This window comes from Sander vitreus, chromosome 15 (assembly GCF_031162955.1).
Source record: "Sander vitreus isolate 19-12246 chromosome 15, sanVit1, whole genome shotgun sequence".
Lineage (NCBI taxonomy): Eukaryota > Metazoa > Chordata > Actinopteri > Perciformes > Percidae > Sander > Sander vitreus.
In genome coordinates, this window is record NC_135869.1 from 29,461,661 (window position 1) to 29,476,660 (window position 15,000).

Sequence of the window (15,000 nt, forward strand, 5' to 3'; positions counted from 1 at the left end):
TGTGGAAGAATCCCAGTGGAGATGAGTTATATGAACACGCTGTGGTACCTTTTCCCTGCCACACCGACAGCAGGCTGTTCTCGTAGCTGTGGCTGAACGGCCGCTCTGCAACCGGCTCAAAGTCCCGCGTGTAAACTCGCCCGCTGGGGACCGAGTAGCAGCACTGACACATGCAGGTGTGGTAACGCAGGCGTCCTTCATCCAGGTACGGGTGGGACAGGGCGTCACTGCCAGAGATTCGTTTAGCCTGGAAGAGAGTTAACAAAAAACTCAAACATCAAACAACCATCGGGAACACTTTACTTGAAGGGATCTACATAAGACTGACATGACACATGAACTCTGACTAACCGTAACTTGTCATGACAACATGACATCATGACTTTGCGTAAACATGACACTTTCCTAAAGCCAAGTGGCGTGTTATCTGTAGGGCTGGGTGATATGGAGAAAATCAGATATCATGATATTCTTGACCAAATACGTCGATATTGCGGCGATATTCTAGGGTTGACAATTGGTGCTTTAACAGAATATCTTCACACTTAGAGTTTAGACAAATAATCATCAGTAATGTGGATATAATAACTAAGTGGGTAAAGGTAAATAATAGAACAGTTACAACATGATGGTAAGTTCAGAAGAGTACATCATTTTACTGTAACACAGCCTTTAAAACCAGGAAAAGACACTTATGTCATATCACTATATGACGATATCCAAAATCTAAGATGATATCTAGTCTCAGATCACGATATCGATATAATATCCATATATTGCCCAGCTCTAGTTATCTGGACGCATTTTGAGCTATCTGCGTGTATGTCTACGCTGTATACAGCGGACGTGAACATATTATGTACCAGGGTTCAACGGTAAGGGTTAGTTTACTGACCTCTATACAAAATAGTTTTTGTCGGGAAAAAAAAGTTTAAAAAAATAACGTTGAAAGCGTCAAGAAGCATCGAAAAGAGAACTCAAAAACGGGGGAAAAAAAACATCAAAAAAATATGTCAAACCTGGAAAATAAAACGTGTTAAAAAAAAAAAAAAAAAAAAAAAAACACGCAGAAAAAAATGGCAACACGTCAAAAATGTAAACCAAAAAAAAATAAATCAAACATGTCAAAAACCCTGAAAGCATCAAAACGTTGGAACGTCCTGCACCGGGGGTTGCACATTCACATCATTCAACAAGGGGGGGCGGGGGGGAGAACGTTGACGTAATTTGAGGCAATGGTGGTGACATGCAATCATAAGTCCAATAGCTAAGATTAATCAATCAATAATCAATAGTGCACGTTATAAAATGTCTATGTACTGTATGTCTGACTGTTCAGGAACTGAATGCTCCTCGGCACTGATCTCAGTCCCTCCAGAAAAACCTCATTATTTGATCTCATAACTAAAGCACACCTTTGCTGCATAAATTGCAGATTTCCGCGCAAAATATGCAGGGCTTGCATGATGTCATAATCCCCGCATTTTCGTTGCAAAAAAGTCCCAAATATGTTAGCAGAAAGATGAAAAATGTTGTGTTTACTTCACACGAACAGCCGTTTCCCCTGTTGCCATGGGAACGTTATGAAGTGATGTAATTACGTGACGTGAACATCATCTAAAAGCTGCAAAGCCCGCGATGAAACCACATTTTTAAAACGTTCCCGCCATTTCATCGCATAAACATCCCGCATATTCATCACATTGTTTAAGAAATCGTGACCCATCATCAGGGATTTTAGCCCAAAACAATCACAAAAAAACTCTGCATTTTTCTGGAAGGACTGAATGATGTAACGGCACGTTTGGTTTTTCGTTTGGGGCTTTCGAAATCTACGTCCAGACGTTACCTGACTTGGCGCCGTGGCGTTGGACTTTCCCCGGGCCATCGAGCAACCATTACTGTTGAACTCTGTGTACTATTTGGCTAATCTTGTTAATACTACGGTAGTGGGTCTGTCACTGATGTGTATTGTCCCAAACAGGCCTCTCTCGTGTCTCAGTGAGGATTCCTGTAAAAACAAAGGTTAAATCAAATGTAAAAACCTCACCGGGTCGAAGACCAACATGCGACAGAGCAGGTGCACCGCCTCGTGTGTGGCTCCGTCAGACAGCATGTAGAGCACCGACAGCGAGGGCTGCAAACACAATCCATCAATTAACTAATTAACACTTTCCTTCCGTCAAATACAGAAACATCCCATCATGCGTCTCCTAAATAAATATAAGTATTTGTTTTTAGTTGCAGGAGGACGTCGTTATGCATCCAGTAGCCAGTCCTATTCTTGTTTATTATTTTACTGTGTGTCTGTATTTATTTATTTATGTCCGTCTTTGTGCTGCTGCAACATCTAAATATCCCTCTGGGGATCAATAATATCTGATATCTGATGTGATAGATCTGCATTAAATAGTTTATTTAGAGAATGCAATTTCTGAAGAAATGGCGTGTGAATGCTGTATGTAAGTAGTGAAGAAGGTAAGTAGTGAGAATAGTCTTAGAATGACATTGAAAAGTATAATATGAATAATGTCTTAAAGATGTGGAATATCTTGTTTTGGAAAAGGCTGACGCTGGACAGCTGACTTGAATTGTGTTAGAAGGTAAATCAGTGAGAATAGTTGAAAAAGTGGGAATGGATTTAATTAGTATGAATGTCTTTGAAATGTTGAATAATACCCAGAATGTTTGAAAGATGTGGAATATAATGATTTAATGGAAAGACAAAGAAGTCCAGGGTGCTCAGGAAGTTCATCAAATGTTTACATCATTTTGATTGAGATAAGCCGTTCCTTTGTTTTCTACACTCTGCCCCAAAGAGCTCCTCTTCATTTATCAGAGAAATGATCGCGCTGCAACATCAATTTCAGATTCATTTCTTTAACGTTGTCAACATTAATAAGTCTGACACTCAAAACAGTTTCTGACTTCTCAGTAGTCCTCAACTACTGAGAAGCCCTAACCCTCGGGGGTGTTATGGGAAGTGAGGCTCTCCCGTGTGTAGAAAAGTACCGTAAGCGTCAGCTGCTGCTGACACAGTGATGCACATGCTTCTCCACGAGTAGTGAAGCTCCAGTAGTCAGTGTGTTATGTTCACTGCAAAGACAACCTAAACCACCTGATTAATGCAACGTAATCACGACGTCTCCCGGCCATTTTACCAGCTAGGCTAAAGCTAAAATAGTTAGCCTAAAGAAACAAGGCGTCTGTCCCAACTAACGTTACGGTTCGGAGCTGCGACGCTGGAAACGTAACACTAATCTACAACAGCAGTCTGTTTCTGATATAACCTCATTTACACTGATTTCAGTGCTCTTGGTCACAGTTTGTTGAAGAGTGTGACATGCAGGCTCTGCATGCTCAGCTAACCACCAATCATCATCTATTTTAATCAGTTCATCAAACAACCAAAGCTAGTCGACCACAACCTGACATTTAGAGGAAGCAACATGCATTATTAATATCACTGACTTCAGCCTGGATTGATATTATATGAATACATGGTGTCATGTCAGTCAGCCAGTGGATTTCTTCCTAATGTCCCTCTCCTAAATCTCTTCAGAAGTCACAGCCTGACTGGCTTTGGTTTTTGTTCAACAAAGACTGGTTCACATTAGAACATTTCCTTTTTCATTTTTATTTTCTTTGTAGATGCTCTCCCCTACAAAAATCACCCCAGTAGTTGAGAATGATTTAAAAATTAGTCTTTTTTTCATATATATATATATATATATATATATATATATATATATATATATATATATATCTCGCAGGGAAAAAAAATATCGCAATGTAAGTTTTTTCCAATATCGTGCAGGCCTAAGCCATTGTGTGTGATCTGGAAATGTACTATGTACATTCAGACCATGCTAAACCATAGAGGCCACTCCGAAGGGTCCATGCACCATCCTCCCCAATATAGTCCAAGAAGGGGTCCCAGATTTCAAAAAGCAGAAAGGCATTTCTCTGAGACAGAAGGTAATAGCTTCTAATGGGAGAAGTTTACTAAAGACATTCTTAGTCCACTAATGTTTTGGCTACATCTAACACGTAACGTATGTGGACTGTTCGCGGTGCGGATGTGTCCCTGAATGCATCTTTTAACTGTCTCCACCTGCAGCGCCACACGGTGGAGGATTGTGTGATTCACAGTAGACATAGGCAGCTTTCCTTTTGGGATTTTGGGATCTGTCAGCTGTTATCAGAGGACACAGGTGACAGGAAACAAGAAATACAAACACAAACTCAAAATAATACACTCTCTGTTACGCGTCACGTAAAACATATGGATGAAAACCTGTCTATTTTTAAACTACGCGATGCTCTCGTGTCCGGTGTCACCAGTTTGATAGATTATCGTGGAAGAGTAGTGTTGAACATATGTTACATACGGCCCGTTACACTCCACAATGATTTTGGACAGATCTGTAAAACAGAGTTTCTCCACAAAGAATGAAGCAAAAGCACCACTCTAACATCTTGTGTTTACTAGAGATGTGCTCATACATGTTGGAATTGTTTGAGTAGGAAGTGTTTGTGTTTGTCGGTGGACTCAGTGTGAGAGCAGACCACACAGTCACGTACCGGTTTGTGCGGCCCCCTCAGGATGTGGGCTCTGGCTCCTTCGCAGGCGGACGCCAGGGCCGACAGAGGAGGCGTTCCCAGCAGGTCTGTGATCAGATCCAGCTGGAGGACAGAAAGGGTTTATGAGGTTTAGGAATAGTTCATTTAAAACAACATACAAAAGAATAAAGAAAAAATATAAAATACAAATATTAATATTATTTATATATTTATCTATATTATAGAGATAGACTGACAGCTCTACTCCCTACTATGTACGTCTAATATAATGGTATTATAGAGGAAGACTGACAGCTCTACCTAAAAGTCTTGAAGTCGCTGCCCAGCGCCACTCACCTGCTGGATGGGGCTCTGAGCCTGGAAGAGGATTCGGCGTCCCAGCAGCTCTGCGAAGATGCAGCCCACCGACCAGACGTCGATGGCCGAGCCGTAGTGCCGGCAGCCCATGAGCACCTCCGGCGCGCGGTAGTACTGCGTCACCACCTCCTGGGTCATGTGACGGGACGGGTCGGGCTCCTCCACCCGCGCCAGGCCAAAGTCACAGATCTAAACACAGAAGATCATGTTCAGGGATACGGCTGGCTTTGTGTTGTCCTCCCAGGACAAATTAGAAAATCAACTTTTGAGGTGTTTGTCACAAAGTTTGATGCTTTTGTTTTTACTACCACCAGTACAGTATGTACACCACTAACACCAACTTATTACTATAATAAGTATATAACTATATTACTATTATTACGGCTAGTTTTACCCAATTTTTTGGGATTTATGGTCAATAAACCTAATTTATATGAAATTATATTAAAACAAAATTGTTAAAAAAGCAGAAATGAATTATTTTGACTAGTTAAGATCAGAGGATGTTTACGGATAATGACAGATTGGTCAGTGGAAGTAGAGAGCTGATTCATGAGCTTCATTTCTGTTATAGAATCTAAGCCCGACAAGCCAGGCCCACAACCAGATGTTGGGTCTGGGAACTCCCCATTGGCTGGGCTCAATCCGAGGGGCGGGATAAACGGTTGTCTTTCAGATTCCCTCTGCACCAATAGGATGACAACATGAGGGTTACGCGTTTTCATAAAGCAGACAGACAGATTCCAGGTTTACCTTGAGCAGGCAGTTGCTGTTGACCAGCAGGTTTCCAGGTTTGATGTCTCTGTGCAGGATCCCGGCAGAGTGCAGGTACTTCAGACCTGAGCCACAAACGGTAAAATCTCACGTTACGCAACACGGCAGCTCTCTCAAACTAACATCGTAACAACAACATACGTAAAATGTGATCTAAACACATGTCCGATTGTCAGCGTCATTTCCTCACTTCCTATTAATTTCTATGGGAGCAGCTGTGCAATGCATTCTGGGAGCGTTGAGACAGCGTCTATAGATGTGAGACGGCGTCTATAGATGTGATACCGCGTCTATAGATGTGATACCGCGTCTATAGATGTGAGACGGCGTCTATAGATGTGAGATGGTGTCAGACTTCAGTCTGTTCAGAGTCTTCTAGAGTAGAGCATTAGCTGCTGCTGGGCAGAAAGAGTGGGCTTACCTCGGAGGATCTGATAGAGGAAGACCTTGATGTGGTCGGTGGTGAGAGGCTGAGGAGACACGATCACTTTGTGGAGGTCGCTCTGCATCAGCTCTGTTATCACGTAGCTGGGGGGCGGTCAAGGAAAACTAAACACACACATAAGCACGCATGCACGCCTACATGAACACGATGCATCTCTGAGCACAAACAGTCTGTTCCAAACTGTTCCCTCAATCCCTATATGGTTTTTATTATACAGTGAACTTTAAAGGGAACGACCAAACAATAAACAAGTCCTTCTGATTTTAATATTTGGCACAATTCCTGGTATATATGTAGGGTATAGAGATTTCTATTTCCTATATAATTATTATTTGCATAGGCAGTTTGTGGGCGAAGCAAAAGAAAAATGTCAAATGTTGTAAACAATGCTGTTTTATTGCATTAAAAAGATGCATAAAAAAAAATCCTTCTGCTTCGTCTTCTCCTACAGGAAAAGACGGCCGCGTTGCATTGTGGGATACGGGAGAAATGTAGGGTACATTGTATGAACACTCAAATCAGCAGTGCATTGTGGGTATTTTATAGTGGACTATGTAGTGAAGGAAATGAACCACGGAGAATTAGAACATCATTAGAAAATGGCAAACACACTATATATGGCACTACTTTCGGTGATAGGGAACGGTTTCCAACATCGTGACTGTTGGGTCACTGTGTGTTCTGTGTATTTTGGGTTGTTGAACGAGTGTCAAAAAACAAGCAATGAAAGAAATCATGTGCTGTTAAATATTCACTGGTGGCCAGCGTTACATCTGCAGTAATGAGCTGGATTTAGACCAGAGAGCGAGCAGCTAAATTAAGTATATAAAAAGGAGGACACGATAGGGACAATTAAAGAAGAGAAACTGGGACAGAAGACGTGAGGAAGTATATTAGTGAGAAGGTGTTCTGTCAACGACGGCTGGTAATCAATCAATCATCACAGATGCCTATACACCGCTCACCATACCGATATCATCACCATACCGATATCATCACGGCGCGTCCACATACAAGCCTTCTGTGATTGCCCCCCCCCCCACCCATCCCATTGAAAACCTCTTCTGGTGGTTAACTTATGTTCAAGTTTCACTCTGTGTTGGGCGCCACCTCGAGGAGCCGTGAAGTAGCGACGCAGAGAGCAGGGAACTCTTTTCAGACCGCCTTATTTTAATAATTAAAATATCTGTATTTGGCACCAGCGTATCGACTCTCGTTTTGCACGAAAGACAAGAATATATGCCGTATGCCTGTTTAGTCCCACCCCTACTGTCAATATGTTATGTGAACGTGATTCTGACTGTTACAAACAAAGGATACATTTCCTCGAAGCAGTCGATTTGTGGAGGCTGCAAAATGTCCAGAGCTGACAAAACCTGCAGGGAGAAAAGAAACATTTAGTCTCCAGTCTTTGATTTCATCTCCTACAAACTAGGGGTGCACCAATCCGATATCAAGATCGGATATCGCTCCCGATATTGACCAAATAACTAATCGGGGATCGGAAAAATGAACAGATCCACGGGCCGATCCAGTTTTGTTTCCTCTGTCGCACGCTGGAAGAGATGAGTGTACAAATAAATAAGAATTCAATACATTACATCTATGTTATTTTGTCTTAGTGATGAAGGTCTGGAGCCTTTAGTCTCTTCCACATGGTGAAAGAAGGTATAAGGTGGAAGGTATACAGATCATTAATAATTCAACAACGGTATGGGATCAGTATCAGGTATCGACAGATACACAAAGCGCAGGCATCGGTATCAGGACTGAAAAAGTCAGATCGGTGCATCCCTCCTACAAAGCCCCGTTCCCCGCTGGTCTGCCTCTTACGTTGTCATGTTTGAAGAAGCACAGCATCCGCAGCTCTCTGAAGACCCTCTTACAGGAGACCAGGTTCTGGAAGACGTTCGGCATCTTCTTCAGAGCCACTTTACGGCCGTCACGCGGATCAGTGACTGACCTGCAAGACATCCAGAATCAAAAGGTAGTTCAGACACTAATTTAAATTAGGAAAAGTTTATAAAAAAAAAAAAGGTATCTCTCTTTTGGGAAACTCTGATCCACATTTTCACCATTTTAGAACTAATCCATTCATCCAGAAAATAATCCACAGATTAATTGATGTTAGTTGCAGCCCTAGCAAGTTGTGTATTTCTGTTAATGTGATGTGTGTAATTTTTTATTTTGAGCTGCTGTAGCTCAGGCATGTCCCCAGTGTGGGATTAATAGTCTCTCTCATCTCATCATCTCTCTCATCTCATCCATCATCTCATATCTCTCATCTCATCTCTCATCTCACTCATCTCTCCTCACTCATCTCTCTCATCATGTCTCATCTCATCTCTCTCATCTCTCCTCTCTCATCTCACTCATCTCATCTCTCTCATATCACTCATAATCTCACTCATCTAATCTCACTCATCTAATCTAATCTCTCTCATATCTCATCTCTCTAGAGAAATGAAAGAACACAAATGGCTGCCTGGAAGACAACAACAACAACAACAGAAACTCTTTGACACCCTACAGTTTGCTTTAGGGGGATGAAACCAGGAACGCAGATTAAACATTTTTAGTAGTTAATGTCATTATAATGTATATTTACCAGACAACACCAAATGCACCGTAACCGATGGGGCGGTCGGGCTCCATCTCTGCGGGGCTGGGCACCTCGCTGGCCGGGTTGCTGTAGGGCTGAGGCACGGCTGCCCCCCCGCCGGCGCTGCCTCCGAGCGCCGTGGGATGCCGTGGCGTCCCAGCCGGGGCGGTGGGTCCGGTCAGGCACGGCGTAGCGCTCAGGCCAGTGGAGGGGGCTCCGCAGGACGAGTTCACACAGAAATACTTGTGGCCCAGCTCAGAGCCCGGAAACAAGTCTCCACAAACGGTCTGCCGGCCGGCGCCGTGAAATGCCATCCCTCCGCTCGCCAAACCTCCGAAAACACGCTGTGCTGCTGCGCCGCGCTAGGCACGGAGGAACCACGGCGCCTCGCTCAGCATGACCCCGCAGATTCCTGCACCAAGAAAATCTGTTCATTTCACTTTCATTAATCATGATTATTTCAGTGTTTTTGCAGTACTGAAACTTATTCTTTCCTCGTTTATTTTGCTATTTTTTTGTATATATATATATATATATATATATATATATATATATATATATATATATATACACACACACACACACACACACACACACTTCACATTTATTTTGGGTATAAGGGTGCAAGTGTAAAAAGCAACATGGACGCGGGGTGGGATTAAATAAGTTTATTCTTTTTCCCGCTTTAAATATGTAAACAGTTGGTCAAGTGTTTCACAATTTCCTTTGCTGTAATTCATTTATTACCTTGCTATTTGTTTGTTTTAATTATTGTTTCTTATCTTCAGTTTAGACACAAATAAGAGCTCGGGATAGTTTGGGGAATAGCTTTTCTTTGTCTGGTATGATCGTTAACTGGATGTTTCAGGCTCTTTATCAAACAAAACAAGCATTTCACACACACACACACACACACACACACACACACACACACTTTCAGAAAATGTCTGAATTTTGTTGAGACATCATTCACCGCCTGATTTCTTCATTAAAACATGCAGAACCTGTTTCAGTTTCAGTATCTTCTGATTTCTGAAGTGATTAAAAGAGATCCTTCGGACTAACACGTCAACTAAACAACAATGCTGAACCTGGCTTTATCCACTGTTTACATTTCTGTTATGGAAATGTATGCAAATTAGCACATATGAGCAGGAAAATGATTCATTTGCATATTTAAACATAAGAATTCAGAATAATATCAGTAATCAACTGGGGAAGTTTGATGCGGATATATATTTTAGTTATATGTTCCCTATTCACGTATAGCGTTTACTTTACTTCACAATGATCATCATCTGCCGCCATAACGTGTAACAGCTCCTGTTTTTAAATACAAATCTGACTTTTCACTTCATTATAAAGCATGATAACTAAAGGCTGATTGACCGCCTACCCCCACATATGCCCACGAAGAAAAGGTAGATCTGTCCCCCTCAAAAAACACGAAAGACAACCCACTCCCCAAAAGAGGTCAAAAATAACGTGACATTTAAAACGCTTCACGTGGTTTAATGTACCTAAACGACCAATCATCACCAGATTTCTCATGGCCAGATCTTGTCATAAACACTCAAGCCTGTCAAAAAAACTAAACCGAAATCCAACGATTCTAGAAGTTATCTCACGTTAACGTTTTCGTTGTTTAGGTTTCATTAAACCACGTTTATCCTGACAATAGGCTCGAATGAAGCAGAAACGCTTAATGTCAGATAACGTCCTTAATATTTGGACTTTGGGTTTGATTTTTTGACAGTTTTCAGTGATTATGAAGAGCAATATGAGGGAGAAATTTGGTGATCATTGACCATTGTTTAGGTACATTAAACCACGTTAACCTTTTTTCACGTTAAGCGTTTTAGAAAGTCCCAAATAACCGTTCAGGGGACTCCAAACATTTTCGGGAAAACAAGAACTGGGTCTACTTTAGGGCTACATCGGGGGTTAATAAATAAAGAGATGTATGTAGATGTAACTTTGGAGCTTCTGGCTTTAACAGGATTCCTAAAAACATCCCGGAACACGCGTTTGAATATGCAGAAAGTTTTAAACAATACAGGAGATAATAATTCATTTCCTTTACAGAAATAAAGTCATTTGCACCCAATATTGTTGCATAACAAATCATCAGAATGCAGGGAATTAAACTTTTTTTTAGTTTTCTGGAGGACGACCCCCCCGGCCGTTATTATTATTTTGTGTATTATATTTCCCCAAAGTTGAAACCAAACGTACGTCCTTGAGCCCATGCAACCCGGCCCTAAATGATCCCCACACCTTAAAACACCTTAAACCCGCGAGCTGAGTTCCCACTTACCTGGTGAATTAGTGAAGCTGCTCGGTTAGCTTAGCTAACAGCTAGGCTAGCTAAGTTAGCCGAAGATGGTCAGCGAGGGCTCCAAAATATGAACAATTAAAGGCTCCACTCGATGCTATGCTCACACACACACAATCTGCAGAGTAATCCTCACCAACACAAGCATGTGTATGTATCGCCTGTTTTAAATGACTGATAAATAATAATAAAACTATCCTCAACCAGCTAGCTGCCGTGCTAATCAGCTGTTCCTGCTAACAGGTCAACCCGATGATGACCCACATAACTATCATCGGTTATTCACTGACCTACATATCCCAAAAACAAAGCCGTTCCCTTTATCATTTAACTTAACACACATACAAAAAATATCGGTTAAACTAAAGATGACATGGCACGGCAAATAGCTTCAAAAAGGCCAAAAAAACGAGTTAAATGCGGGTCTGCGGAGCTCCTACCCCGGCTAGCCGACCAGCTAGCTGCAGCTAGCTTTGGACTGCTCGCTAGCTGCTGCCCATCGCGTCGTAATATCCACCGAACAAGCGTCCCATAAAGGCCGTTTCTTGTGTTCTCTGGATGGATATGTCTCATCCAGGATGTCCTCTGTGTTCAGCGGGATTTTAAGGATCTATGGTCGCTTTTACAGCGGATAGCTGGCTAACATGTCAGGGCGCAGAGGCTGGTAAAGCCGGGTGGGGGAGGGTTGATGCTTTACACTCTGCTGTAAACAATGCTAACGATGCTAACGGGTTAGCTTTAGTCAGAGCTGGAAGTACCCGGATACTCTGCTGTAAACAATGCTAACGATGCTAACGGGTTAGCTTCAGTCAGAGCTGGAAGTACCCGGATACTTTGCTGTAAACAATGCTAACGATGCTAACGGGTTAGCTTCAGTCAGAGCTAGAAGTACTCGGATACTTTGCTGCAGTACTAATACCACACTGTAAAAATACTCTGTTACAAGTAGAAGTCCTGCATTGAAAATGTTCCTTCAGTAAATGTATGTAGGTATAATCAGTCAGATGTACTTCAAGTATTAAAAGTATTAAAAATGTCCCCTGTGGCTGTATAAAATAAAACTATTAAATGGGAATTAAAAATATAAAAAAATAAATCAAAATATTTAAAAATAAACTACGATTATTAAACATGAATTTAAAAAGATTAAAAATGAATTAAACATTTAGAATTTAAATCGAGATAATTAGAAATTAATAAAAAATGATTTCAAATAAATTAAAAATTAATTAAAAAATGAACCAGTTCCTTCCTGAGACTATTTAGCAGAGCCAGCGCCGCCCAGGCCGACTGTGATTGGTTTAAACCGCGGGTCAAATCCGGCTGTGATTGGTTTAAACCGCGGGTCAAATCCGACCTACCTAAACATATCAGTTTAGGTTCACAATAAGCTTTGGCCCACCTAGTTTTTGTAGCTTTTTATCCTACAATTTTATAACTTTTTCAGTGTTTTTGTTTCCACCTTTTTGGGCGTTTTTTTTCAACGGTTTTGTCGCTGGCTCAGGAATTTTTTTGCCTGCTTTTTTGGGGCTTTTTTGCTCCTATCCCAGAATGCATGTGTGGCGTAGCCAGACCTTCCTCCGCAGCGCTGTGGAGGAAGGTCTGGCTACGCGAGACTACATTCCAGCGCAGACACTCATGAAGATCACTTCCACTTGATCCACTCAGTTTAATACAGTAGTAACGAGGCGCTATGCACTATGCATCAAGTACAGTCAGCCACAGAAAATGTGTCACCAAGGTATAGCTACAAATTACATGGCAAGTTACCTTTTTTAAGAATTAAAAATCAGCATCCAGAGACAGAGCAAAGACCATATGAAGCAGAGAAGTTATGCACATTCAATGTTCATGGAGAAACATACACAAACAACTATTAGTTTAGTGTATATGTACATGATGGCCCATCTGAAACTACTTGGGATGTAACGATGTACCGAGAATCAGCTGATAATGGACATACATGATAAAAAATATCAACTGGTATAGATAAAAACGGAATCGTGATGCAGTTTTTAAACGTCCTAGGGCGTAATCTACTGGCTAGTCTTTTGCTCAGATCTGATTCTTTGTTTGGCTGATCACATGACCTTTTAAAATGTGGACTATATCAGATTCCAGGGTGAACTGTTTGTGGTTTTGAACTGACCCGCATGATGAAAAGCCCAATACCAACGACATCAGACGCAGCACGCTGCTGACCTAACGTCAGGGAGGTCATGGAGGAAGGAAGCATTTACACTTTTACTTCTACATGTTTGTGTAACAGCAGCCGTGACGGGAGCCAGGAGGAAGAGGAGGAGGAGGAGGAGGAGAGAGAGAGAGACTAATCGGCTATTTTGGCCTTTTGGGGGGTTATGGCTGAACACTAATGAGGTCTAACACCCCCTCTCCCTCCGTCTTGCTCCATCACTGGTCTCCATCACTGGTCTCCATGTTGGAGGTCTAGACTAGTCTTTAATGTTCCTGTCTGGGTCCAGGACTAACTCCTGCCAGAGCATCATTGGGACAAATGTCGATGTAGATTGATGTCAAAGTCTCATCAAATCCTCCTTGGTTGGTCACACTGACCTGGGTCTGATTCAGGACCACATGTGGAAGTGGTCTACATCTGACCTGGGTCTGATTCAGGACCACATGTGGAAGTGGTCTACATCTGACCTGGGTCTGATTCAGGACCACATGTGGAAGTGGTCTACATCTGACCTGGGTCTGATTCAGGACCACATGTGGAAGTGGTCTAAGGTAAGCAGTATTTTCAAAGCACTTTGATTTTTTTTCTATTCAGCACAAGTTCAGCTACAACAGCGCTGAATGAAGTATTCAGATTACTGCAGTAAAAGTACCAACACCACTCTGTAATAATACTCTTACAAGTTAAAGTCCTGCATTTAAAATATTCCTTCAGTATCATCAGGAGAATGTAGTTAAAGTATTAAAACACACACACACACACACACACACACACACACACACACACACACACACACACAGACAGACACACACACACACACACACACACACACACACACACAGACAGACACATACACACACACACACACACACACAGACACACACATCATAAGTTAAGGTTTGTTTTCAAAAGAGATTTGAGGAATTTCAAACGTTTCAGCTTTAGCGCCAAATGATCTCTTTACACATCGCTGTAGAAAACATGTGGGCGTCCCTACCCAGAAAGCTGAGTTAGTTCTGAACATTTTGATATGAAACACACGGGAATCAGTTATATGCAAAGACCCTAAAAAGGAGAATTTAAGAAGATGAGTGAACTTGTGAAGGCATGGTGAGTGTCAACATGGTGTCCTGTGAGGTGTCCCTGGAGACTGGTCAGTAATACATTAAACTGATTTAAGTCGTGTTATGTCGTTAGGTTAATCTCCTCCTTATAAATAAACACTAATATCATGGAATAGAAATGATCTAAAAACATTGAACCGCGTTACAAAATCATGACACGCTGTGCAAGTCGGTCGACAGTTTAAACAACGACATGAGACCAAATAGAAAGAGCTAACGGCTAAGCCACAGGAATAGAAGTACACATGGAGGGTTCCTTATGGTCTGATCCCGCCAGGCTCGTCCCCGGCCTGGACACTTTGTCTCTCAGAGTTTGTGGCAGGTCAGCAGTTTGACTCTGCCGATGGAGCTGGAAGTAAAAAGGTCAGAAATGGCCGTGAAACGACGCTGAGGAGGACAGACGACTTCCAGCTTCCCCCCGGGCTACGTCCACTTCTGCCAGTCGGCAAAGACACTGCAGGCACAAACAGAACCATTTTAATGAACAGGTTTCATAAGAATAGTTTAGGCATTGTTTGAAGGTTGCGAGAACGGAAGAGGAAGTTGCACCACACGGAGGCCCCAACCTTGGCATGTGTGTGTGTA

General features: G+C 42.0%; 1 protein-coding gene across 2 annotated transcripts in view; it reads right to left on the reverse strand.

Moving 5' to 3' along the window:
• The window catches only part of nlk1 (nemo-like kinase, type 1), a 19,893-nt gene extending 8,064 nt beyond the window's left edge, over positions 1–11,829 (reverse strand). The window contains exons 1-10 of one of the 2 annotated variants that reach the window (XM_078270024.1): positions 11,538–11,829; positions 8,769–9,174; positions 7,994–8,123; positions 7,481–7,536; positions 6,137–6,243; positions 5,695–5,780; positions 4,921–5,130; positions 4,585–4,686; positions 2,051–2,137; positions 49–247 (exon numbers count right to left, since the gene is read on the reverse strand). In XM_078270024.1, the coding sequence (XP_078126150.1) occupies positions 49–247; positions 2,051–2,137; positions 4,585–4,686; positions 4,921–5,130; positions 5,695–5,780; positions 6,137–6,243; positions 7,481–7,536; positions 7,994–8,123; positions 8,769–9,076 (1,285 nt within the window). In that variant the 5' untranslated portion in view covers positions 9,077–9,174; positions 11,538–11,829. Of the gene's footprint in view, positions 1–48; positions 248–2,050; positions 2,138–4,584; positions 4,687–4,920; positions 5,131–5,694; positions 5,781–6,136; positions 6,244–7,480; positions 7,537–7,993; positions 8,124–8,768; positions 9,175–11,079 lie in introns of both variants that reach the window. The other variant, XM_078270023.1, reaches the window with a different exon arrangement.
• Between the last annotated feature and the right edge of the window lie 3,171 nt (positions 11,830–15,000).